This window comes from Gallinula chloropus (genome assembly GCF_964237585.1).
Source record: "Gallinula chloropus genome assembly, chromosome: 3".
In the NCBI taxonomy this organism is placed as follows: domain Eukaryota; kingdom Metazoa; phylum Chordata; class Aves; order Gruiformes; family Rallidae; genus Gallinula; species Gallinula chloropus.
Window position 1 is genome coordinate 78,292,570 of NC_140087.1, and position 27,840 is coordinate 78,320,409.

A 27,840-nucleotide genomic window follows, 5' to 3' on the forward strand; every position below is an offset into this window, starting at 1 on the left:
CCTTAGACTAGAAGTGACAGTGGACATACGGTGACAATTACTCTGAGGCAGTGTCTTGGCAGTTCAGGCGTGTCTCTATTTCCATGCGAGGTGTCTGGATCCAACTGAAGTAAAACTGTCAGAAGTACTTCACTGCCTAGGAGCTTCAGTTATGTTTCCAAAGGTTACTTAGTCATTCAGGACACTGATTCTCATGGAAAGCTTTTGAGATTTCTCACTGAAAGTTAATATGACTTTGGCTCCTTGGTGTAAGAGACACACTTGAAATAAGACTTAAAAATGTGAGGAACATAAGTATATGTAAAATATTTATGTGCTTGCACTGCATTCATCCTGAATTTAGGGGCTAACGGCAAGGTTTCAAAACCTCTGGTAATAAATCAAAATTTCAGTCACTTCTATTGGGTCACTGCATCACTGCATTTTTATAACGTCACTCCCAATCCCTTGCATCCTGGAAAACGATGACAGTATTATAAAAGCATCTCAAAATTATAAGAGAACGAACACAGAGTAAAACCAGTAGAGATTTTACCAAGCTTAAGGGTTCAGTTGCTACCTGAATCTCTCCCTAAAAGACTTCTGACACTTCTTCTAGATTTCACATTAGTCTCAACATGGGCATAAGAAAGGCATAAAAAACCCCATGCAACATAGAAAGGGAAGAAAACAAACAGTATTAAAGCCAATCATCAAATCATCCGACGACAAGATAACTGAACACATTGCTCCTGAAGACAGGTGACAGAAGGCACTGCAAGAACACTTTGATTGTCCTCCAACAGCTTGTGTGCCCATCTAATGTAGTTCCATTCAGGGAAACATCTACAGCAGCCAGATCACCCTTTCAGAAAAGGGGAGTCTGTCCTGAACACCACAATTCAGGACAATCCTCCCCAGCAACAGGGGATGCTCTGAGAGACAAGTGAAAATTAAACCCTCTGTAACAGATTATTTGAAGTGTGAACTGATACAAAACATCAGCTGCAACTTTCTTAGATGTGGGCAACAAGCCCTTCTGCTATTCTACCTGTGCAAAAAGTATCTTCCTCAGGAAAGGGAGATGCGTGTACATCTGGCCAACAGTAATAAAAAAGCCAACAGTGTTTTGAGGAAGTTGCTGAATTAGTGGGGAAAACTAACACTGAAACAGCCATCGATTTCCAAACTATGTCTTTTAAAACCACTCATTTATCTTTTGAGCATCATGTCTATACACACACATAACTGAAGAAGACTAGATCATTTTCAGAGTTATCAGAACACGTGCATGAGACAGATCCATGAAGGCTTTCAACATAGAAAAATAAACTATTTTTAAACAAAGAACTGAAACCACATCCTCTGTCCCATACAATCCAGACGTAAGTTTTATCTGTATCTTTCAGAGTTACAAGCTGTATCCGCCTAAACCGATGCAGAAAAAAGGGATAGAAAACTATCCCGCAACTTCAGCAGTTTCCTCGAGGTCTCAAGAGACCTTGTAATAATCCTTCAGGAAATTATAAAAACAGTGTAACATACTTGTAGGTACAAGAGAATATTTCACTCATGACTCCGCTCTATTGTCCATTTATGACTTCTTGTTACGCTGCAGGGATGTAAGTACCAAGAGGAAGAAAATATTTGCAGACAACATCCTCCTTATATTAGCCTAGTAGTATGAAAGGTCTTGCATGCCTTGTCTGGAAGCATGGAGAGCTTCCTACAGTATAGCAGTAACAGCCACAGTACAAGTAAAGTCAGCAAATTTGTCAGTGTTACATGCCAATTCAGGGGGCATGTTCTCAAATGATGTTCACCACCATCACCAAGTAAAAAAGAAAATACGCTAAGATGCACAAATTTATCTTTTTAAAAAACCCAACTCAGCTGGTTTTTATTAGCTTAAAAAAGAAACTGCTGCTTTTGAACTATGACTTGTGAACTATGACTGTGAAGGATTAGGAAAACTCATTAAGGAAAAATCAAATCAGGTGAAATCCATAAACCTGAACACCTAAATATGTTTCATTGAAAATAAAAGAAAAATAATTACAGGATTACGAAAAAAAATAAGACTGTTCATTCAAGTTGCATACTCTGAGATGTGAAATGCTAAATTACCTGTGCCTGAGCTGAGATGGTTAAACTGAAAAAAAAGACCCAACCAAATATAAACCAACCAATCTGGAAAAAATAGTGAATGCCTACACACCATTAGAGGAAATTTAATTTCCAAAACACCACCCATTAACACACCCACAAGGTTCAGTTGTCTCATGAAATTTAGTAGTGCACAGTTCTGTGATGGGAATCAGCAGAGATAAAGAAACTACCGTGCCCTGATAGGGGAAGGAGCCTCTAGCTGTATGTGAAGGCTGTATATTATATGACACAATAGGGCCAGGTCCTTACATATGATTAACTGTCCAAGCTTCAGTGACAGGAGCTAGGGAACGGCATTGTGTACTCATACTTCAGGGGTGAGAAACTTTCTTCATTTGTACATTATCTCCATGTATTTTTTTAAAAACTGTTCTTTCTTATGTTTTACAGTTGAAGTTCAAAATCAAATTCTTCTACTGTTCAGAAAACCTACTTTTCTATTACAAGTAGACTGGGTACATCTAGATTTAAATAGCTTCCCTGTCAACATATCTCTAGAGATCTTTGATGTTACACAAAAAGACATATCCAACATCATGTTTTTTCACAGCCAGGCTTGGTTTCTAGGTATGATTTTAAATTGGCATCTACTAGAAATATTTTCTGTGTCGCTTCTAAAAGAATCAGTATGTGAATTAAATTATAAATCTGCCTGGACAAGTAATTATCAGTTTGTTCTAGCATCCTTCCATAATAATGACAGTACAGGAGGACTTCATTTAGGATTTCTTCAGAAGGGAGACTGCAATTAGGTTTCTTACAACTAACACATTCATTAAAGCTTTCATTATGCAAGCATTGCTGCTGCAAAGTGTGGGACATATCTTGTCTTATATCAGAAAAATAATTAGAATTATACAGAATCAATAAGCTAACTCATAACTTTGCACTACACGAATTAGCTTGTTCTCCAAAATAACTTTAAATTCAGGATTGAAGAGATTTGTGTCTTGCTGAGACCAGAAAAGGAAGTTTTGAGACAAAGACCTAGTCATGACGCTCTCCCCGATATATTTACCCATAAGTAATTAAGAAGCCCTTTATGAAATATTTGTTCAAAAGTCAAATGAACACTCCTGATATGCGCTTACCCTTGCTTGCTGACCCAGTACTCCTACTTACCCATATTAATAATGAACCCTTTTCAAAAAGCCAAAATGGTTAATACATTTGTCATAATATTCTAGTCCTGGAAGCTGAAGATAGGAGCATAATTAATGTTTGTGATGAATGTCAGAAAGCTGCTGCTTTGTTTCTTATTTATACAGGGGGAAACGGGAGAAGAGGGAGGTACAGAAAATGCACGGAAGAAAAGACATTGAGCCCTTTAACATGTAGTTGGTTTCTTCTTGTTTTTAAGTATTCTTCAGAAGACCAGCCTCTGAAGCATTGGAAATAATTGACTCTTTTCCCCATTTCACAAAACAAGAAACGAGTGCCCAGTCTCACAGCATCGTCATTGTACAGCAAAGACAACCCTTGCGGAAGAGATAATAAGCCTACACATTCCCAGGTCACCTCTGTGTGAATGGGGAAGAACAAAACCAGAGGGTGATGCATCTTTATCAACAACTGCCAGTCACCACTGGTTTGCTGGATGCAAATACAGTAGCACTCATTTTCTAAATACCTTCATCAAAGAAAAACACTTCTGGAAACAGAACTGCTTGACAAATATAAGGAGTTGTCACATGGTGCACTTCTGCAGGCCGGCCTTAAACTTGTTGCCTATTGTCATTTTTATTGTGTTTACAACTACAATAATAAACAATACCTCATATTCTTCTAGTCTTATTCTAAAGATGCAAATTGGTATTAAAATCCTGAATTCCAGAGAATAGCTTTTGATCTCATTTTCTAGGGCTGCTTTCTCTTAAGCATTATACTATAACAGATTATGCACACAGTAAACCATTTTTTCCCCATTTAAGATGCAAAATTTGTAGGGTTTTTGGCAATCATGAGACCTAAAAATCTCAAAACTATCACCCAGAGGCTTACTACCAAAAAAACCTGACATATCTGTGTGCTCATCCAAATTCACACAATACTGCATGCCTCTGAATCTCTCCCCAAAAGGCTTTACCAAATGTAACTACCAGTGCTCCACTGTAAACATGCCTAAGACCTATGATGTATTTATATCAAAAATAAAGCTACAGTGTACCTAATCTATATCTACTGTACTCTAAAATACAGCTGAATATCACTGATCTCAGAAAACACAGATAAAGAAGTTCACAAATAAAAGCCATAGAAATAATTACCTTTTCATATTATATTATTCATAGCCTCTTACATTTGCCACTGTCATCACACTAATCATTCAAACATACATCTAGAACTGGTTCTCACAGACTAATCAGCTGGCACTGCTTGAAGGATCTTTATTGCCCTGGAAAGAATACAACCTGTAAAATTTATTGGCAAATATTCTATAGTCACCGATCTCGTGCATGATTGGTACTACAATGCTGGAGCACAGGTTCATATCATTATTGGGAACTGTGTCAGTTTAGTCCAAAAGGTATTACTGAAGTCATGTAGACTTGGAGCACTGAAACTGGCTGCCCAGGGGGGTGTGGAGTCTCCTCTGGAGACATTCAAGACCCATCTCGACGCCTCCCTGTGTGACCTGTCCTAGGGAGCTGCTTTGGCAGGGTGGTTGTACTTGATGATCTCTTCAGGTCCCTTTCAACCCCTACGATTCTGAGATTATGTTTAGCAAGCTCATGAATCACAAGAAAAGCTGATTTAACTCATACACAGTGACTGTTTCAGTCTTGCTAAGGCCAAGCTGAGCCGCAACTTATACTCTGGTGTATGCAAGTCAACCAAACCACCTCAGTCACACAATCATTTGTATACATTCACCAGCATGATTTTCACTTCCAAAGTCAGCACAACCCCGTATTTCTTCTACCACATGGCAAGTTCAGGCAATAGTTGAAAGGCCCACATGCCCACAAAAAGCGTGGAGGATATTTAACTGCGTGCTTGCAATGGAAGTTATGGACGGCTGATTGTTCATAATCACATCAAAAACATTTAAGTCAATTTATTTTGGTGCTTTCTTGGTACAACTCGATGTTTTGATGGAATAATTAGTACCCACAAATAATATAACGTGGCTTTTTCCTTCTCTTTGAGAAAACCCTTTTTTATAATCTTGTAAAATAGGAAAAGTCTATTAGAAATTGGGACAAGAAGACCCAAAAAGTCCATATGGCGCCTTTACATAAGTGGTGAGAGGGACTGCGGATCATGACAGAGAACTTACACCATATACTTAAAAACATGCTACCCTCAAGGTTGCTGAAATTGCAATTTCGTTTTGAGGGTAAAGGGAGATTGTGTTTGATGACACATTCACAAGTCACCATTCTTAAGTCTTCACATGTTAACACATAGCTTAGGACCCTCTCCACCCAAACTTCACATATACAGAATGCAGTGAAGCTAGGGAGGGGCAGAGAAAAGGAATAATACACTCACATAAAAGAATTAACCATGCCCTGGAGGCCTGGAAATGCCTCCCTAACTTAAGGACAGAGTCCTGTCCATCCTTGCAGCAGCCTCTCAGAAAATTCTGCTCTAATGCCTTGCCTCAAGCCTGAAGTTTTACAGTGTGCTGCAGGAACACACATTCCCTACAAGGGACCACGTGGGCCAGGATCCTCCTGAAGAGCTGGCAAGCAACCTGCAAGGCAACACGGTTGTAAAGACAGCAACCTCTTTTTCACTTAGTAAGCAAAACACTACAATGGCCTAATCTAAATTAAATCCTTCTTTGAGGTCTGTTCGAGCAAATAACGTTCATCTAGGTAAAGGAGGATAAGCAGCTTCTTTTCCTCAGTAACATGTAGAGCATCTTTCAGTGAATGTCCCAGTCCTCCTAAGCAGGCCATATCTCATACAAGATGGTCAAACATCAACAACTGTATTTTACAAATACTGTGAACTGAAAGGTTGCATGCAATCCTTTCCAAAATAACAAAAGATGCATTGTTGGTACAGCAGAACACAGATTCTCATGACTGCCTCTCAGAGTGAATCCAGCAAAGTAACTAGGTTCCCAGAAAACGCTTCTGTATGCCACTGAAAAACCCGCCTTTGCCCAACACCGCAGCTCAGTAGCATGCGGCCCTGGGCCGGTGATCCACCACTCTCAACAAAAGGACTTCAAAGCTGCATTAGAAACAGGGAGCAGGAAAAGAGCACAACAATGCTGAAACACAGAACTATCTCAGCCTATAATTTTACATTCAATAAATAAATTTAAAAAAATATATTAGCAAAGAGATAAGTTGTAAACAAGATACTTATGTCAAGAACAAGTTTCCACTTGGATCTCGATCTGCATTTTATATGTATATATTACAGTGGCACCCTCTGAACTTTCGAAGGTTGAACAAAATGCCCTCGAGACACTGTTTTAAGTCCAACTTGATATGATTTGAAGCAAAATGACAAGAAATAGAAACCAGCCAAAGCACCAAGCTAGACAACCAATTTTGTTTTAACATGCCACTTCCTGCGTTGCTTTTAACTGAAACGTGACCTGCCAGTAAATGAACAGCTGAGAGTTTATTGTCACCAGGTCTCTAAAGTGACAAGCCTTTAATAAGACTGGCCTCTGCAATAAACCTTTTTTTAGCAAGAAGAGATGAAAATTGTCCTTCAAAACATATTAGATTGGAATGATTTATATAACAGCCCAATAGAATAGCAAGTCATGAAAGATAACATAATTATCTTAATAACGTCCACTATGATGATGAACTGAAGCAGTTTGTACATTAGTAGGCTATTTATGTACACTTAGATTGTGTTTGGTTTCTCTGCCTATAGCCACCTCAGAAGCACACCAACAGCTCTGATTCACATCACTTTGTGGTTTACTAGTGAGAGCTCAGCAACTAATATTTAACTTCCTTTCCAACTGTTAAAGCAAACATTTTTGCCTTTTTAGTAGTGCTAATACGTAACTTTTTTGCATACCATTTTTATATTTATGACAGTTTAGCCCTTTCCAGAGGGGTCATTTCTAGACACATCTATATCGCATCATCTTTTCCATTGTTAATAAATAAGTAAAATTCCAAAAGTAATTCCTGGTAAATAGGCACCACACCTAGACTCACAGCATTACTGAAACAAGGAGATGCCCTATTATCCACTCTCCAAACTGCTGCTTACATCCAATCTTAGCCTGGCTGGCCAAGAATCTAAAATAAGGGGAACGTTCCAAATCCCACAGCAAAGGACATTTCCCAACCAAATGATTCTTCTAGCCCTCCTGACAGCTGAATGCAGGCAGCAAAGATGATAACTGCTTTCCATTCGAAACCATGCTTCAGCAAGAGCAGAGCAGAAATACTTGTTTCCTCTCTCAGCTGGGCTGCAACACCAGAAGAGCAGGAGATCAACAGAGAAATACACTGAGATCTGCAGGATGAGGGATGAGGAAAGACACACAAGAGGAGCTGTTAGATTTGCACAGGCTTTTGGCAGTTTTTTTGTTTTGATTTATTTTTTTTGCAGGGTGGGGGTGGTTGGTATTTTGAGTATGTGGGTTGTTTAGAGTATTTTTTAGGGTTTTTTTGTTATTTTTAAATGAAGAAAAAGCACTGCTTTCCCAAACTGCAAACGAGAAACAGTCCTGCATATCGGTGCTGATGACGCATATGGAACAGTTTGAAGAAATGTAGCTGTTATGAAGGTATAAATAAGGTTACACTGGAACCACTGAATATGTTTTTCAGTGGTCATTCAGGATTGCCTGTTGCATCTTCAGTTTTTCCACCGTATCTCACTCTGCATCCAAAAATGAACCCTCTCTTGACAGACTTCAAATCACAATGTGTGGGAGTCTCTTGTATTTAGCATGGCATTTAAGATACATTTAGTAATACAGTATCTGTATTTATTTAACATAGCCTCTTGTTTTTCCTTGACACTGCAGAAAAACAAATCGATATGTTTTGTTTAAAATAGGCATATTATCTTTGTCATGGTTTTAGGATGATTTCCACCCCTGTTTTCATTAAAACACTATTAAATTTGTTGGGATTCAAACAGCCTTTGAGAAATGATTACTGATAAAAACATTTAGATAATGGTTCATCTATTTTTGTTCACACCAACATGTTGGATACGCCACTCTTTGCTGGGTTCAGAAAGGATGCAAAGCAGTGTTATACAATATCCACCACCCCCTAGCCTTTTTGTTAATCATCCCTAATCAGCTGTTGCTTCACAAATCAAATTTTTAGTTTTTAGGCATGCAGTCTGATGCTAATGTGTGGCAGCAGAATGTTGATTATAGACCACTGGGTAGCACTAGCTGCCCCATTAGTGGCATCCAGCTGTCCAGATTCATGCATGAGCAAGAAGGATTTAATAAGTCAAGAGGAAGAGCAATGAAATGCTTGTGATGCAAATAAGGACAATACAGAAATAATTAGCGTGAGGCACACCACCTTTTCACTGCAGAATTGGTTCTGAGGTAAATGACTGTAACTTCATTAATCACTAGGTGTTTTGGAAACTTTAAAACTAAACTGCTTTGACATGACAGAGGAATGTAGGATATTAAAGAATCTCAACACATAGTTACACATGCCCAGAAAAGCAGCAACTCAGCTGGTGCAGTGTGCTGTGAAGAGTGTCACACGCATCCTCCACAGACATCCTCGGGCATACTGACGACAAAGCATCTCCACCGAAGGAGGCCTGTAGTATTTCTTGAATTGAGGTCTCTCCAAATCAGGGCAGCCACCTTTGTTTCTATTCTATACAATGGGACTTCTGGTCCCAAATATTTAAATACTGGTATTTTCAAAAAATACTTTTAAGGCTTCTGTTAAGTCTGTTTCTGGCAGTGATGAACATAAATGCAGAGTGAAAGAACCTGAGCATTTCAAGGCCTACAGTGCTTCAAGGCCTAAGTGTCCGCAAATAGCCTGAGCGCAATTCAAAGGACTGACTGTGTTAAATAATTTCATTAACACAAAATACCGTTACTCTTTTGGGATCTCTGGTTTTAGCTGTATAAAGCATAAGACTACCATTGGCCTCAAATTTAAATTCTGGTAACACAGCAAAGTTGTTATTTTTCATGTCATCTTTTAAAATCAGAATCTAGACGCTTGCACATGGACACCTGCTGTATTTTTCAAATATAAAGCACTTCTGAAAGAACAAAACCCAGAAACATTCAGAGTGCTCTTACTGCACCCTGGTTGTTCATTATCGACTACTGTTTCTTTATTTACTGTTTCATTCCTCTGTTAGTCAGTAATAAGGCTTACCAAGAAGACAATCTTTTCATTTTGGGGCTTTTTTTCTTCCCCTGACAAACTTCCCCATGCCTGGTTGTTTCGCCTCCTGATCACAGCCTCCAAGACCAAAATCCCTGCCCCCATCTTCCTTCCAAATCGCAAGTACATCTCCAAAACATCATTGTAGTTCTCTTCTACATCCAATTGCTATAAAGTTCTAATCAGCTTCACACAAGAGTGCTGAAGGTTGTGATTAGCCCATCAGTACTTTAAAAAATGAACCGTTTTCCTAACTTTATACATCTTGGCCTAAATTTCCGTAGGGTGCAGAACTTGTCTGAGTGTTACTCCAGCACAATAACCAGCCACTGTTTCCATAAATACCAGGGTCCATCTTCTCAGCTGACGCAAATTGACTTGGAGCTAAGCAGACTGACACTGAGGAAACAGTTCTGTATATCTAATTATACACACAGCAAAAAAGTCACTAAGAGCTCTATCTCAGTTCAGCCTATTTTACGTAATTAACTGTACAATAAAATGTTCCATGATCAAATAGCTCCGTTCCTTTGAAGTACTCACTTTCCATTTCCTTCAATAAGCACATCTAAGGAGAAATTCCTTTATACATCCACAAGCATTTGAAACTATCGGCACTAGAGGCTGTCGGTTTCTATTTTGTGCCTAATCCCAGATACTTTGGAGAGGAAAGCAAAACCTCCAGCTGGTTGCTGCGACTGCAGGATCAAACTCTTTAAATACATAATGTTCACCAGTACAACTAGAGTCACATCAACAGTGACAGGGACTAAAACCACATTCTCCATTTCATCCTACACATGACAGACTAGTGCAAAGGCTGAAAAGCTCTCAGACATGAACAAAATTGTCTGGGTTTGAATTGGTAACCTGGAGGTGAAAAACACGCTAAGTAACCTCTCCACCTTCACTCTGGCTCTCTTCTTTAGTCTGCATTCTACAAACCAAGGATACATTCATTTTAAGCTCTGTTAACTTCGGGAGGGAGGGGAAAGGTAGTAATTAGCATGCCTCAGTTACAGATATGTTTCATTTGTTAAACTCCTTGTCAATTGATTACTTCAATTTTTGACAATGCAGCCTGGACTAAATCCATAAGTAAATGGATTTAGGCAGTTTAGTCACCAGATTTTTAAAACACTTGGAAGGCTCGATGCCTTGCCCTACTCCTACAGGAGCTTATGTGCTATTCCCACAGACAAAATTTATTAAGTCCATTACATCATTATTGTCTAAATCCAAATTCTCTACATATCTTAGTAAATTGCCTCCTAGAATCACAGTATATCGAGTCGGAGAACTGTTAAGTTAAAATAACTTCTCCTTACTTATCTCTGCTTTATTTCTCCCTTGAAGCCTTTAAGCCATTCACAGCAGTCCCTGACAGAATGTGCTAGAATACAATAATATGTCAATTAACTACAGTCAACCAGCTGCTAATACTATTTCTCAAAAATGTCTTCATTATTAATGGAAAGCACTGTGGTGTGGCCACATGCTAGAAGACTAACTGGAAAAGAAATGATGACCTAGTTCTATGAATAATTATATTGCATTTCCTAACATTTCCCTATCACATTAATTAGTACAGTTGTGGTTTTAAGTTCACAGATCCAATCTGACCTCTTTTAGGAACAGCCCATGGAGACCATCCAGCCAGCAAAACCCTATACTTGTTATATATTTTTTATTTGATGAAGATTTGTAAATGACTTTACATTCATAGATGTTTTCATTAACCACTGAACATCTCTTCAAAACCCCTTTCTAGAGCATTTAGAAAGAATATAATCTGGAAAAAAAAGGGTAACTGCTCTAAATGACTGCATATGGAATTACTCACATGGATGCTAATTAATCTAGCCTAAAACTAGGACGTGACAGCTCTGGAGACTTATGAAATATAGAGCCTCTTTTGCTTGTAGATCATTAAGTCGAACACAGCTCAGTGACACGGGTCTGAAAGCAGATAGCAGCTGGAGCCAGGGCTGCTCGGTGGCCCATGTGAAACGCACCAATTGTCTCAATCCAGGTCCAAAGCGACGTGTGTCATCATCACAAAAAATGCTCCGGGAGCTGGCACAAATTGACACCCTTGTCAGCAGCCTGAGTGGTGGTGCAAAAGTCTGAGGGGGCTTTGTGACTGCTCTGTTCTTTTGCTCACAGATGTTGTCATTTCTGATAATGCTGACATCTCAAGCACATCCACAGACCAATACCCTTCAAACCCTTCCACCTCACATCCTGCTGGGCAGTGTCACTACCTTGGGCAGTAAATTACCAAAGCACCTTAGATAGCACAGATAAGACCATTCTAGAGATACACTCTAATTACCTTCAAATCTCATTATTTCTCTAAACAAATATAAGTTCGAGCAGTAACACGGGGCATAATAAACAACAGCGCATCATTAAAACACAGGACTGCTGTGTTATAGTTCAGAGATAGTAAATGGTTTGATAGCATTTCATGTTCAATTTTGGTTTAAATAACAGCTGTCTGTGTTTCTTGGTGTCCCTGCAGGAGGAAAAATCAAAGCTAATGTGGAAAAAATACTACTCCCCGCCTCCTTTCCAAAAGGAATTCTTCAACTATTCAGTCAATTCAAATCTAAAAATAACTGGGGGAAAAAACACTTGGAAAGAAAAAAAAAAAGAATGCCTTCCTAATTGCCTATTAATTGCTGTACCCAATTGTAACTTTCTTTTGCTCTAGCAAGTAACATCATTTATACCATTATCAGGCTCGCCAGAGTCCTGCCAACAGAGAATGTGCGTGTCAAATAACCGATTCAACCTGTCACTTCCCACAGGGTCAATAAGGAGCAGCTGGACTTGAAATCCCTACCTAAAAACAACAGCTGCAACACACGAGATAGACCCAGAGCAGAGAGGTACACTCTTTGTTTCCTCTCTCCTGATCCAAAGTGTTTGGTTAAATGCCCAGGCAATAGAGCAGAATATAAAGCAGTAAGTTCACAACTCACACGGGGCAGAACAGGGAGAACTGCAAGGAAAGAATGGTAAGGGGAAAGAAGGTACAAATGAGGGGAGAGAAAGACGTACTGAACCTGCCTGATCCCTCTACCAGGAGTTCATTTTTACTTCATGCAACTGCACTGGGTATGTAGGGCATCCAAAATCAGCTTTTTCCAGGAGCAGGCTTCAGAAAGCTCAGTAGCTAAAGATGCACTTTCAAGGTCTTTTGCAGCTTTCCCTTTCAGCTGGGCTATCTGGGAACTAAGAAACCACATCAAATAAGCTTCTCAGCACTTCACTCCTGAAGTTCCCATAATACTCTAGGTAAAAGTGTCAGCCTACCTTTCCCCTGCTTACTCCCAGTCCTGACTAAAGGGAAAAAACCACCAGACACACTCTCCATGACTATCCACATCTTGACATCTGCCCTATTTTGCGAGACCTTAGCTCATCAGTCAACAGCAGGATCATTTCCCACCCCCCCACCCCCAAACCCAGAAGGTGACCATAAATTGAAAAAGACAACAGGTTACTGACCGTTTACATGGAAATTCCAGCTCACTGAGCAATCTGGCACCAAAGCAATATTTATACTTGTTATTATCTGCCTTTAAAGAATTATTTTCTTAATAGTCTCTGAAAAACCTTACAGCTAGTTATTTCCCTCTCAGCTTCTGCTATTTGGAGGCATCACACAAACTAGATTTATTTTTGTAAAACCATGGCTATAAATGGCGTGTGATGGGGTTGTCCCTCAAATACATCTCTGTCTCAAACTAAGCCTTACAGGATCTGAGACACCGTGCTCACACCACCACAAGCGCTAATAAACATACAAGTCTATTTTCTGTAAATACTGACGCTTTCAACATGGGAGTGAATTCAGTCTTTTCATCTACCCCCTCTTAACAAATACTAACATTGCCATCGTTAAAGATATTAATGCCTGCCCTTCCTCATTAGCAACTCTGATGGGAAAATTCTTTTGCGGCAAAAATGCTCTCTCTGCTAAAACTTAGGAGATCTTTAAGGACCAGCGTTAGTCTATAGAAGCTTACCCTCTGGATTTGCATTCAGAGCTTTGAATTACAAGTATCTTTGATCATCTTCAATACTGCAGCTTCTTAAATATGCCACTACACCTTGCTAACAGGAGCTTCAGTCCACACAGCATGCCAGGCACATTGCAAATTCCCATGAAGACCCAGCTCCCAACCCGAGGAGCACACATACATAATAAGCAACTGAGATTTTGCAGTCATAGAATAAGCCCCATAAAAATCACACTGCAAAAAAATGCCTAAGATAGTCTGCAAACATAAGTATACATGTTAATTACCTACTGCCCTTATGCTATAGAGAGCTGTGTCAATGTTCATGTAATCAAACAAAAAATCAATGGTAGTTGTGCCCAAACTGTCTGTAGGGAAATATATTTGCTTTGTAAATATTAATGAACTTAATATGGTGTCTGCAGGGGAAAATTTTAACAGTGAACACAGAGCAATCAGGAAACAGAGTCACAGTGAAGGTAGGACCAAACCATGTAATTTCTATTGTAGCTTTTAAAATGTTTCCCCATCATGAGGTTATCATCACACCCATCACATATTATTAGCATGCAGTCCCGAAGGAAGATGTTTGTTTAGATATCCACAGGGAAAAGGTTGTTATCTAATGGGTATCAAGATTAAATTCAGGGGATTCAAAGTGCTATGTGGTAAGTTTTCTTTCATTTTGGGGTAAGGTTTGAGCAGTCACATCAAAACAGTAAGCAGCAGTGCTAGCTCAAAGACTTTCTCCACACATGGAAAAGACATTTCACACGTACTCTTGCAAAGCAAGATGAAAGTAAAAAGAATTAATGAAATGTGCTGAATTTTAGCAATAAAAACACCATCACACATTAACATTTCAACTAAAGGATAAGGCTACGAATATGCAAATAGAAGACTAAGGCTTTTTAACCTTTTGGCATAAGGAAACCCAAAGGAATTTGAAAATGAAAGGTGAAATCTCTGCCACAAGAGGCTGAAAGTCACCTATAAAAGCCCTTCCCCCCATCTGAGAACATGTACCTGGACTGAAGCTTAAATAGGAGGGTCCTACGTGTGTGCAAAGGGTGGACAGAAATGTTCAGAAAAGAATGTAGAACATGAAAATCCCATCCTCACACCTCATCAAATCCCAGACACTTAGAGATGGGCTCATGAAACCCTAGTTTCCCTCAAGGTGGAGAAATCATGAAGACACCTATCCACCTGGATTTGTTGTGCATTGATCAAGTGGATGAACATAGAACAGCTGGCTCTTTGGGGTTTATTTCTAACCACAGTACTAAAGAGTACAGCAGTGCACAAGCATGCTGTATTTTTAGTCTAGTAGCTAAGACAAGACAAATAGACTTGCTCCAAGTTCAACACTCCTGGTTCAGAAACGCCTCCCAAATTCAGTTCCGGTAATAAAATGTGCTTTTGAATTGAGATGGAGACAGAAAAGCAGAGAGACAGGGGCAACTCCAACCTGGCTATTTACAAGGCATAACTGCCAGTCAAATCTGTGCTCTGTGCCACGGTGACTTTCATTTCACTGTAAAATTATACTGCTTTTAAACCTACTACTAAATTCTGCTTTAGCCCTCAGCCAAGTATTTATCTTACCTACCAACTGTTCTCCAAAGGTCCCAAAGTATGCTTATCCATTTATTTTATTTTTTTTAATGCAAAAAAAGAAAACAAGACTTTAATAAATGAATCAGATTTATATTTAGTAGCTGTAAACAGCCCATGCTAGTAAAAATTAACCTTCACTATCTCATGAGAGGTCAGGTCACAAACAAGGTGAGAACCTGAGCAAGTCTTTTTGTAGCCTTTGGCCAGAAAACTCTTGTCAGGAAGCACTGAGTAGTAAAGAGTTTCAGAGCTCACCTGATTTACTCTTCACTTTTTTCATTAATCCCAAATAAATGAATCGCAATCTGTCCCAAGGCCTAAGTAGGAAGGTGATATACAACTTTAAACCATGCTCACATTTGAATTTAAGGGAATTGTTCTGCATTAATTAACAGTTATTTTATCTTGGAAGCCCGTCAGTCATTCCCATATATCCACAGGTTCCTATTGCCAATGCTTCCCACATCCACAGTGCTCTTCTCATCTGCTCTGTCATTTCATATATAATAGACAGACCCATTTTTCACCTTCCCAGGAATACAGTATGATACAGAAACTATGAAGTATGTGGCCAATATCATCTAACCTATTAAATGTCAGAATCATATATCTCAAACAATATGTCAAGATGCTGGAGTCTAGCAGCAATAAACTCATTTTGCTCCTCACAGGGAACGCACTCCAGCTAGAAGAATCCACGCGGGTTTCATTCTACATAGATTCGATTGTGACCTACTGTTGATGGCTAACATGCTCGGAGATGATGGCAGGAGTTGGCCAGATAAAATCTCAGATGGAAGACAGAATAAAACTTCACAAAACACTCCTTTTAGAGAATTTTGTTTGGTCTCTTGTAAGGGCGATCTGATGCTTGCTCCAGTATGACAATCACCTAATGTATTTTAATATTACTTCAGCTTCAGATGCCACACTGGACATTCTGCTTTGGGGAAAAATTGTAGGCAACAGAACCACATTTAAATCAAACAGAAGCGGCAGCTTTCCAGAGGCTGGACAGCTACGTGAGTTTACTGGAAACAGAACACCAAGAAGCAGACATCGTATGCTCTATGGGGTGCCAGGAAAGTGCCAGCAAAACAAAGCATGTGCTCTTGGCTCGCGTGGAAGGGCCACTGCCCATGCCAGCAGTGGGGCTTTACTTAGCACCGCATTGTGTGCTGCGGCTGGGCAGGCAGCACAGCCGTCAGCTGGTCGCCGTCCGCCCTGACCGCGTGTGCTTTCAGCACATGCTGGGCTGCACAGCTACAGCACCTACAGGGCACTCAGGGAGGACAAGGTCACACAGAGGGTTTTCATCAGCAAAGGCTGATGAACACGTCACCTGAGAATGAGTTCAGAGAACTGAAGACCCTACAGCCAAAGGAAAGCCCCAAATCAAAGACATTCTCTGTAGGAGGCTGGGCACTGGGCTTCCTGCCTTGAGGCCAGGCCAAAGGGACCCTATCCTGGTTTGTGCCAGGATCTTGATGATGCCTGGGTGGCTTACTGGCATCAGGAACAGACTTCAGCTGGCCACCTGGTTTATCTGCTGCTGGCGACTGCCTGGCCATACTCATCGTTGGCAGACAGCTTCCACTCTTGAGTCTCCCAAAACTCTGCCTTTATGATGGGAGCCTCCTTGCAACCCTCCACAGAGCCAGAGGCAAATCACCTCCTGCCTCTCCTTCTGCTTACCCCATCTCAGCTTGACTCCTGCTAAGATCCAGCTGTAATCCACAGATAAAGATCAGTCAGACATGAAGGTATAGCACGACATAAATCACAGTAGATTTAATAACACAAAAAGCTCGGAAGCAAAGATTGTAACAGCAATTTCTCTGTTACTCATGAAGTATTTTATCCATGCATCTCACTAGAGCTACATGGATTGCTACTCCTCATTAATTTGTCTATTTATTTGTACATACCCATGGGGTAAGGTACACAAGCCAATTTAAAGAAATGAAGGTCAAGAAGGGTAACAAAATAACCACATCTCCCCAAAATGAAGGCTGGACCTCTTCTGCATTGAAATTATTGGGATTTCTGGCTGAAAGCCAGTACTGAAACAAAGGGATGCTATTAGGATCTCTGTCATGCAAGAAGTAACAGGAAAGAAAAAAAAAAAAGTAATATTATTTCTGTTTATTTTTAAGGTTTTCTGTCACAGCTCACTGCAGTACCCAGCCCCCCCCCCAAATGTACAGAAATCAAAAGAAAAAAAAATCAAATCAAAGAAACAAGACAAAAACTCAACCCTGAATTAGCGACAATTTTGTTAATTTAGCTACATGCCTGTAGAATTTTCCAGCTATTCAGGTTCCTGCTATCATAACTGCCATTAAATTGTAAGGATAAAAAGAATAAATGCTTTGACAAATTTCAATTATTAGATAGTTAACTACTGTAAACACAAAAGAACCCATGCAGAGACCTGTCTTCTATTAGTGACATTCATTAGCTGTAGTGGAGTTACAGGAATCATTATTTATGCAGTACACTAAGCGTGTATAAATCTCTACAGAGATGCAAACCTCTACACTTCTCAGAGACGTGGATTTCTGTGATCCTCAACAAATTTTAGGGGGAAAGAGGTGCCAGGAAGCCATGTTTCCAACTCTCCCCTCTCACCCCCTTATTTTTAACTTGGATCACAAGTGAGTAACGTAGAAACAGTTCACATGGGACATCTGTCACACGGGACATTCACAGCAACCATAAGCTCTAGCATTTCTTTCCAAGAGGGATGCCTTCCTGCTTTTCTCTCAATAGCTGTATCAAAAACAACGGTCGCTTTTTAAGTTTAATAAATAAAGTATCACGTGTAATGAATACAGGCTTTGTCTGCTTTATCAGCCTTCCACCTGAATAGCAGCCTGAAGAACATATAAGAAAGCATCGCTGCCTTGGCAGCTTACTTATCATTTCAGAAAATGACTTGTCTGTTGGGATGATAGTTAGGTTTGGGCTTTGGGGACGGCACTGAATCTCTTTGAGCCCAGTGAGAGAGCAGCTACGCAGAGCAAGTAAATCATTTTAATTTTGTACAAGTTGAAAAGCATTTTTTCCTCGACTTCAGCTAGATGACAGTGGCATGATGGCTGATTTTCATTTCAATCAGAGCAGCATATGATTACCACCTAATTAGAATGTAGAAATAGAAAGGAGATCATTTTTTAACCTACCCAAGAGAACAGGGCTGGGGGAGGGGAGGAGATTATGTTAATCAAATGATACTGGCATAGAAGAACTACCAAAATAGGCGCCTGAATTTTTATCCCACCCTCACTGTCCTTGAGGATCTGTCAGTGGCTTCAATCGAAACCTGCATTTTCAGAGCTTTATTTCAGAGTAATAAATATACTCTAAAATAAATACATGTCACTGCAGGCCCAAGCTTGTCATAAAAGATAGCACCTTAGGCATAAATACATATCTTTTTTTTTCAAAATTACACACTTTTGTTGACAACTGTAAAACTGTAAGCATAAAAACTACCCAAGCACAGCCAAAAGTAATACTGTCTTAGGGGGAGTTGCTTGCATTAGTTACTAAAATAAAAGTTTGCTTTAATTAATTAAATATTGATAGTTGGCTACTCTACTCCTTTTTGAAATCAACATAGAAACTTAGCCGCTCTGCCTAGGGGAATATAACTGAGATTATGTTAAAGGAAACCTCATCAGACAACATTTTCCAAGACACACTGTCTCCATCTGCCTCCTTCTGCAGTGATAAAGGCAAGACCTCATCTCAAGATGCCACTTTGTTTAATTGTCTCTGAAGAATGAAGAGCCCAAATTAGATTGCTGAGACCACCAAAGGGAGGGGGGAAGAGAAATTAAAAAGAAAAGAAGAAATTGTCTTTCAGGCAAGCAAACCAGAAATACTGAAATTGGGTTGCCCCGATGTTTTCATGAGATCAGGAGGTAAAAGCAACTTTTTGTTAGCTGCCTGACCCGATTTTGAAGAGACAAGAGAAACATTCCTACCCTGCTGTCTCACACCTGCTAGGTACATGCCTACACAACATAACTCTGTGCAGCACAGATACTGCCAGACTAACGTGGTACCCAAATGGATACCATGGGGTGCCATGCTTACCTGCAGAGTGCTGCACATGACACTGAGTTGTCATCATGTTAGTTTACTCCCAAATACAGCTCTTATGCTTTTCAAAGCTCACTGAGGCACACCCGCACTACTGCCTTGTGCAGCAGCAGCTCTCTTTGCTCTGTCCTCCCAGGCAGGACCACGTACCTCTCTCCAAACATGGCACCTAGCACCATTTTGTATCCTGCCTGGCATGGAGATATCCCTCCAGAGGCCAATAGCTCTCCTGGGGGGGGTCCCATCTTCCCTTGTATACCTCAGACCAGTGCTCTTTTTATTTCAGCGACAGCAGCTCTTTTGAGCCTCAATCATGCTTAGGCCTGGGTGGCCAACATACAGCACAGCTGGTTTACGTCCCACTAGACCTCCTGGCTGTGTTTTACGCTTGAGGAAGCTGTTCCTTCACTGCCCTACTCTGGCCCTTCCTGTCCAGAAGACACTTGCTTACCACAGCATCAGAGAGATGAGCTCTGTGAGGACAGAAGCTCTGCTTTCTTATCACACCTCCTCTTCCTTGAGTTCCTACACACCCCTCCCATTCTTAGAAAATCGATTGCTCACAGAGGTTTTTGTCAGCAGGATAAAAGCCCCTCCAGCCACATCCAGTGTCCATCATGTATCCTCAACTCTCCCTACTTTATACATTCACAGCTCCTGCTGGTGAGGCGAGGCCAACCCAATCCTTGTGAGCCACCAAGGCACAACTGTACATGGGGATCAGCACACAGGGAAGGTAATACCAATTTAACTGTCTCTATAGTGGAAAAATCATTGTGGTTTGGACAAAGCACAGCACAAAACAAAGCATGGTTGCAGGGCACCTGTGCTGTGTTATGCCGAACTTGACAAATGTTTATTCCTCAAAATTTTTGTCATGCGAACTGTAACAAACATGACCCTACCCCCTCCTCTTTTCCTCCTCAAAACAGAGTCCCTCTAATGTCAACTGTATTGGGATTTTGCTCATCCTGTTTTGCTGGAAACAGACACGTTTCTGTTTATTTTTTTGCAGTGGGATGATGCATAACTACTTGCTAAAGCACAGGGATCTAAATATTGTGTACTTCAGGCAAAAGAAGAAAAAAAAATTCTCTCTTCAGTAGTGATTCTAATGAAAAGGAATCAGGAACGTGTTGATTTGTTTTCCATCCATCTGCTTTTAATCTGCATCAGGTATTTCAATGGAACATATATCGCAATCGCACTTTCCTGGTTGTTGTTCTACTGGGGTGCATAATAAAGGTGAGATATTGTGCAAGAGAAAGAACAATACTTTGAACTAAATGTGCTGTTAAATTAAAGTCTTTTCCTGAGCAGTGAAAAAGTCCTGAGGCTTTTCATGTCGGTGACAGAAGGTAAGGCATACACTGAACACTTTTTATTTTTCACCCTTTTGAGAAACGTAGCATGGTGCTGAAGTAAAAGCAAATAACCATTCCTAGCATTGCAAATGTTCAAAGGTACCCACCACAAAAAAATCCCACACAAACAGAACCCTCTCCCCAGCACCCCCAAAAGTGTATGGGCTCCAGTATGTAAAGGCATCAATTCTTCTGTGATACCGTTATGGGACATCAGGTGACCGTATCTCAAACCTCGCCAAATCATCACAGAAAGAAACATTTTGAAGCGTTCAAAGAGCTTAATGTGCATTTTTAAATGAATCCCAGTGTATAATTTCCTAAAGGATAGGATCCAATACTATTTTGTGCTCTGAAGAATTCTATTAAACCTTTAGAGCACTTTGTGCAATGTGAAAATGCAGTTTCCTAAAGAGATAGCCGAGGTGGTCTGCAGTAAATTAACCCAGTACTGCTGACTGCGGCCATTCTTCTGAGTTCGCTCCAAGGGATTTCTACGCTAGCGCTGTAACACCATTTACCAGCTTCTAAACTAGATTTGCCCTCTGGCTGCCAGTCAGCAGACCTCGGTGTAAAACATGGCCAGAAATTAGTTTGACTAAGAGTTGCATTTCAAGACCCGAAGAGTGCTGTGCATTACACACACAACTAAGTCCAAGCCATTACTTACAATACTGTTGTTTCTCCCTCATGGACTTTCTGTAGTTAAGTTTTAGGCTGCTGCCCTGCCTAGCTGGTGTTCCCTGCTCGGTAAATTACAATAGATCAGCTCTCCGTGTTGCTTTGTAACAATTAACCTCGGAAAGCAGCTAACTCCATTTGCATGGTAATGAGACATTCATCTGAGTGACATCAGAGTTAAGCATGCTAATAAGTTTTTATGCAAACACCTGAGGGGTCAAGCACAACAATGGGCTTGGAAAAGAAAACCTTTTATTAAATGCAAATGACTTCTCTTGTAAATACTGTGACAGAGAACATTGCAGGACTAACACGGCTCCCTTGCAAGGAAGGAGTCATTTGGGTTATATTTTCAAGCCCCCAGGCTGACTAAGGAATATAGCCACTGGTTTATTTCTATTTTGTATATCATTGTGGATAAAATCTTCACTATAGCATCAAAGGGAGAGAAGTACTACAGGAAGGTAGAGAGGAGAAAACAACAATATTGCCTTATCTTTCACAAATTTGTCACAGTTTCCTGGGATGGAGAGAAGCAGATAAGACACTGCTGCTGCACAGGACAACAAAAGGCTTACAAACATGTCAGGGTTCCATCTTACTCACCTACTTGATTTTGCCAAGTGTATTTTAATGTAGGAACATTTCCTAGTGAGCAGGCTACAGTTTTGGTCTCTGTCTTGCACTAAAAAACTTCTTGAATTCATTCAATCACTTCATTTTCTACATTCAAAGATTCTGAGATCCTAGGACAACCAGCATCAGACATTACCAGGGGATAACTGGCTGCCAAGCATCTTTGGGACTAAAGGAGCAGAACCTGGACAGGATTTCTCAAAAGGCAAGGCAGATGGGCCAAGGAGGAATGGAAAGTAAGAAGACGACTTTGATTCCTTGAACTCTAGCATGCTGAGTACAGGAGGCCTCTTTCCTTCAGGAGAGGCTGTTAGCAAGCCACACTGACTCACTTGGACCGTGCAGTCAGTGTCAGAGGAGCAGTTCTGATGAGAGGTAACAGAGATGGAACGTGGGCAGCCCTCTGAAGACCTGGCCTCAAGGTTGAAGGCTTCACTGCCAGTCTAGAACCTGCGAATTTAAATATTCAGTGGGTGCAGAGGGACCTGCTCTATTGTTATGACAGCAGTTTATAGAAAGGACTCTATCATATGGTTATCTGCAGTAAGAGGGGACCATCTTGCTGAGGCACAGCCTCCTTCACTTCCCTTGCTGTACAATGCGCTAATTTTGGGAAAAGTTTGTGTGATGTATAATATTACTACTTAAAGCCCAAAATCTAATCCAAGGGAATAAGCATGCACAGTGTAAAATGGATCAGATTGACACCTAGCACAGAGCCATATGAGCTCATTTAAACCAGATTAACTACATTCACCTCGCTATATGCCTTATGCAACAGCAACCCAAAAATTCTGTTTCTCCAAAACAATTTTCACTGCATAAATTACTCCTACCTTCAAGAAAGTTACATATTTTTACATTGCTGCTGATCCATTTCTGACATGTAAAGTGTGCTAGTATGCCACAGTCTAAACTTCAAGCCAGTAGACTGCAGAATGGCCTTACAAAGAGGGAAAATGTACAAGACCGTTTAATACTATGGATAACTGGGTCCTCAAAATGTATCTTGACTTCAATCCAGTACTCTGCTTCCTTCAAAAAATAACAGAAGCTCTCAGAGGTTAGCTCTGAATATTCATATTCACCGACAGGAAATAATTGCACCAAATGCACATCTTCAACTGCATCAAACAGCACAAGACCTCAACTCGCACAAGCCCAGAGCTGAGGCTGATAAAATGGCACTTCGGCACCCACAGCACTAACAACGACTGTCCATCCAAAACTTCTGTGTCACTGCTCAGATGTCTGTGTCACAGAAAGCTCCCAAGAACGCAGTGGTACAAAGAGCCAGCAACCAAACACACATGCACTCCTTAGTCCACCTTTCAGAAATAGGTTTCTGGAAGTGAACTTACTGTTCAAATCTCAACACAGTATTTCCTTTAAATTCAAAGCTGGCAAAACCCAAAACAAATCACATAAACCTGCTAAATTCATGCTCTCATATATCTCATTCTCTTGACAAAAAGGCCCCCTGAATATATTGCTAGAGGAAAAATACTAATTATCTTTCTGCGTCCAGTGCTTCTCCCTGGATGCTTTGTTAAATAGACAAAAACACCAAACAACAACTCTAGCTGTCTGAAATCTTGCTGGTTGTCATCATGAAGAAACAGGCATATCTTCAGTCTAAGGCATCATGATTATTTTATTTGTTCTGTCACTTCTTTGTTGCATTCCTCCGATTCAACACTAGGAACTATCAGCCTGTTAAGAACTCAAACCAGAGAAAGGCAAAAGCTAGAAAGGGGAGACAGGGAGATGGTTCTGTTGAAAGCATTTTGTCGTCTTGTAAAAATAATCACCATCATGTCACTGGAAGAAGACCAGCCCTGTTAAAAATTCACGGTTCTATCACATATTTAGTGAGAGTTCCAAGGAAAAAAAACAACACATTTAACTGTAAGCAGCCCAGAAATTAATGAAAACAGAAAATGCCACTCTTTACTGTAAAGTGACCCCGGAATACAACTGACCTTTGGTGGCTGTTTCTATTGACAACTGTTACACACATTTCCTTTCCAAGAATCTCCACATTATTACATGAAAACACTGACACTCAGAAATAGCTTAGGAAGAGAATAGTCTTTTACATTGCCAGGAAAGATTACAATGCACAGGAAAAGCACAGTATGGTTTCAAACAACGGGATTTCCCTTCAACTCTGGTGTAGTTTTTAAATATAACAATCTTCCCCCAGCTACATTGTCCTGACCTGATTTCATTTGTCTTAGACTAAACAACAACAATAAAGGACTTTGAGACTCAAGCCTATGTTTACTCTTTTCAAAGTTACGGAGTCAACGACTTAAAGAGACTGAAGTCTTAAAGAGAGATTTGGGAAGTTTATATTTTATTCCATACCTCATTGTGATTCTTGCTTAACCATTCCTTGATGGTGTTAAGGGCAATGACAGCAGCAGGCTCATTTGGAAAACCTGAAGATAGAAAAAATGAGAGATAAACAAAAGGGTATACATTTTTCTACACACATAAGAAAACAAAAAAGTGGAATTTTTTTTTTCCTCCCTTCTCCTCTATTTTTTCGACTAGTTGGGGATTACGGTTGATCAACTCCCTTCTTCACAGATTTCTATAAAGGTTTTAGGGGACATCAATTACTCTTCGTGCCAGCTAAATAAATTGAAAATAGGGCCAGTGATGTGTTATTGGATTTTATTTTTTTTTAAACTCTAGTTAGGAAAAGTGAAAAGAAGCAAAACCAATAGAGTGCTATACACATATCATGAGGCAGACAACAATAGAACACATATCACAGTAACAAATACTAGGCTTACATTTCATTGCAAGCAAGACAAATGCAGATGTTTCTGAACCATAAGAGCTTTCTTAAAGCTTCCTTTCTTTAACCTATCTGTCATTAAAACTATACAACACTATGACCCCAATGCCATTGGCTGCGTAAGGATAGAGATCTCTTAATGTATGACCTAAAACATAAAGAACAACTTTGGAAATTAAAGAATTCACGAAGTATAAGCATATGAATTTAAGACCTGATGCTACATGATATACTAGCAATAGTAACTCCCTCTCAGCACTAAACAATATCAGAAATCTTGCCAGGGATACAGACTTTGATAGTCTCTATCTATCAAATCTAAAGATGCTTTCATTACTTAGGCAGTCTTAATTTAATTTTCCTTTAAATTCCTAACTTGAGGGCAGCAAATCATTTTTGTGAGGATTTAAAAATAAAAACCCATAAGCTGTATGAATAGCTCTCGGTGGGTTAGATAAATAGAACAGTTTTTGAAGAGGTGGAGCTGCAGGCACAGCACACAAGCAAGCAACGGGGCTAGACAGAAAGAGTCATGAAACCTGACACATGCAGCTGGGTACATACAGCCTTTTTTACATCATGCATCACCCCTTGAATCATGAACTGAAATGCAGGCACTGCAAAAATTTGATGATGTGCCCTGCTTTTTGACCTGGCATATTATCCTCTACACTTCTGTTGTCTTTAACGCCTTTTCAGAATTTGTGCACTCCTAGATTAGATTAAAAAAAAAAAAATTGAACAAAATCCCTCCACCCCCACCCACCAGTCACATCCCCAAAACGTTACTCCCTATAACTGGACTCCACAAGGATTTTGTCCAGCAGCATATGTACCATTTCAGAGTGATAGATTACAACTATCCAGCAAATAAAGTAGTCAATGTTTGAATAATACTGACATTTAGCATGTGCTTCCTTTGCACATGTTTCTCAATAAAACATTTTTTTTTAATTTTTTGAAAGCTTTTTCCTTTTTAAACCTTTTTCTTAGGTCCAGAATGGAAAATTAACGAAGATCCTACAAGTGTTACTGTGGATACTTCCGCTGCTGCTGAGAAAATATATTCTTATGACATTTAATAACGCTGCTGATCTCATCAAGGCATATGTCTTATGGCACAAACTAATGAACACTAACGAAACCCAAAGCGGGGACTTCCAACAGCCTCATTTTCATCATATAAAATAACAGACCTCTAAGCAGACCGTCTGCTTAAATTAGTAATATCCTATCTAACAAACCGTGACTTTGTAACATAGAAATTCTGTGCCCTGAGCATGGAAGAACTGCCTGGACATACAATGAACACCATGCAGAGGAAGAAATACGTATTTCAGACAAGTGATACACCATTGTTTATTCACTGAATGGTTTATTTTCAGAACAATTCTCTCTCCAGCAAGATTCACTTTTCAGGCTTGTTTTTCACTCCCTTGCAGCAGGGTATTTGCCCAAAACTGTGATAAAGCACCAGCGATTTTATAGAAGCTCTCCATAAATTCTACATTAGTTAGAAAACTGCTGCCATACTAACCAATTTTAAATAGAAGCTTTTCTAGAAAACTGGTGCTCAATTACTCCTAAGCAACCACAATGCATAGGATAAAGTTCAGCAACCGAAATAAATGGCCTTGAGTTTTTGTGTATGATTCCAGAAATTATCTTGAAATCCACAAAAGTCTTTTATGACCAGTCAAAAAAAAATAATTAGCGTTTTACACATTTTACTGGTAATTTTAATGAAAGAATTACCTTACTGGCATTATGCAGAAGCAGGATTGAATTTAGCCTCCTGTTCCATGCCCTGCACCAACACAAAAGACGCCGTGTCTCTGATTCTCAACCAGAAAAACATTTTGTTTTATAGGACCATGTTAAAGGGAGATAAAACGAGATGGGATCTTTTTAAACACGTTTTTGCGTCGTTTTTATCTCCAAGCTACATTTGTCTGCCATAACGTTTCTGGTCTGCTCCTATACATGCACACCACACACTCCCCTCCTTTCCCCACTTTCCTTTCAGCGATAAAGGAATCTCAGGGAGCACGTGGGAATCAAATTACTTGAGAGAAATGAGCTCAAGGAGCCTCACAGTTAACCGGCTGCTGGAGCAGCAGCTCAGGCAATTCTGGCTAAAGGCTCAATTTCACAAAAGATAAAACAGGTAAAGTAATAAGAGTGACACTGGCCCATGTTACTGCAGTGAGCGCTCCTCTGGAATACTGAAAAGGACAAGGGCACAAAAGGCGAAGAAGCATTAGCCGTAAGGGAGAGGCAAGCGGTGCCTCCGTAGGACTTCTCTGGGTTTATGTGACTGGAGGAAAAAAGGAGGGTTGGCAGGCTGTATGGCATGGATGAGTGGAAGGTGAAGCGTGTACCTACCCACACAGGCCTCTAGCTCCAGCCTGGCTTTCTACAGCCTCCAGTGGCAAAGTTTACATTTTGGCAACAAAACCTGCTACTCAGTGAGACGGTGCAGGCTGCCTTTATTTCCTGAAGTGCTGCTTCAGAAAGCAGGAATTGTATTGAAGCCCCCTGCATTTTTGCAGTGCCTGCTAATTGCATTTTACTATCTATAACAAGGATCTAGTCCCACCCCTTCAAGTACAGCAAACCCTAGAAGAGAGCAGCCCCCATCTCTTGTGCCCCTCTCAGGAGTAGTTCTTCAAAGTAGTTTTATTCATTACAGTGGATGCCACAGTAGATGTAAGCCTGATAATTCAACAAGGGTCTGTGCAAAGTCACAGAATCACAAGGTTGGGAAAGACCTTTAAGATCATCGAGTCCAACTATTCCTGTCCTATGGTAAACCATATCCCTAAGTACCTCATCTACCCATCTGTTAAACACAGCCAGGGATGGTGACTCAATCCCCTCCCTGGGCAGCCTGTTCCAGGTCCTGGTGGGTTTGAAAGGCCTGGTGGGTGAACAATGGATCCCATGCACATGCATAGCTGAGCTTAGTTCTACTTGTTCAACACTGCCAACTCTGGAAGGTATGTCAGTGTTGACCACCTCCAGGTGCCCGTCCTCTGACCATGTGTGAAAGTGCTGTATCACAGAAACACTCGTTCTCCAAAATCGTTCTCATTTGCTTGAACCTAATCTAGGTATGA

At 40.2% G+C, this 27,840-nt stretch overlaps 1 protein-coding gene across 1 annotated transcript in view; it reads right to left on the reverse strand.

Moving 5' to 3' along the window:
- Positions 1–27,840, reverse strand: part of MACROD2 (mono-ADP ribosylhydrolase 2) — an 888,911-nt gene that overhangs the window by 243,906 nt on the left and 617,165 nt on the right. The window contains exon 8 of the mRNA XM_084260985.1: positions 24,283–24,356. Within this exon, the coding sequence (XP_084117111.1) occupies positions 24,283–24,356 (74 nt within the window). The remainder of the gene's footprint in view (positions 1–24,282; positions 24,357–27,840) is intronic.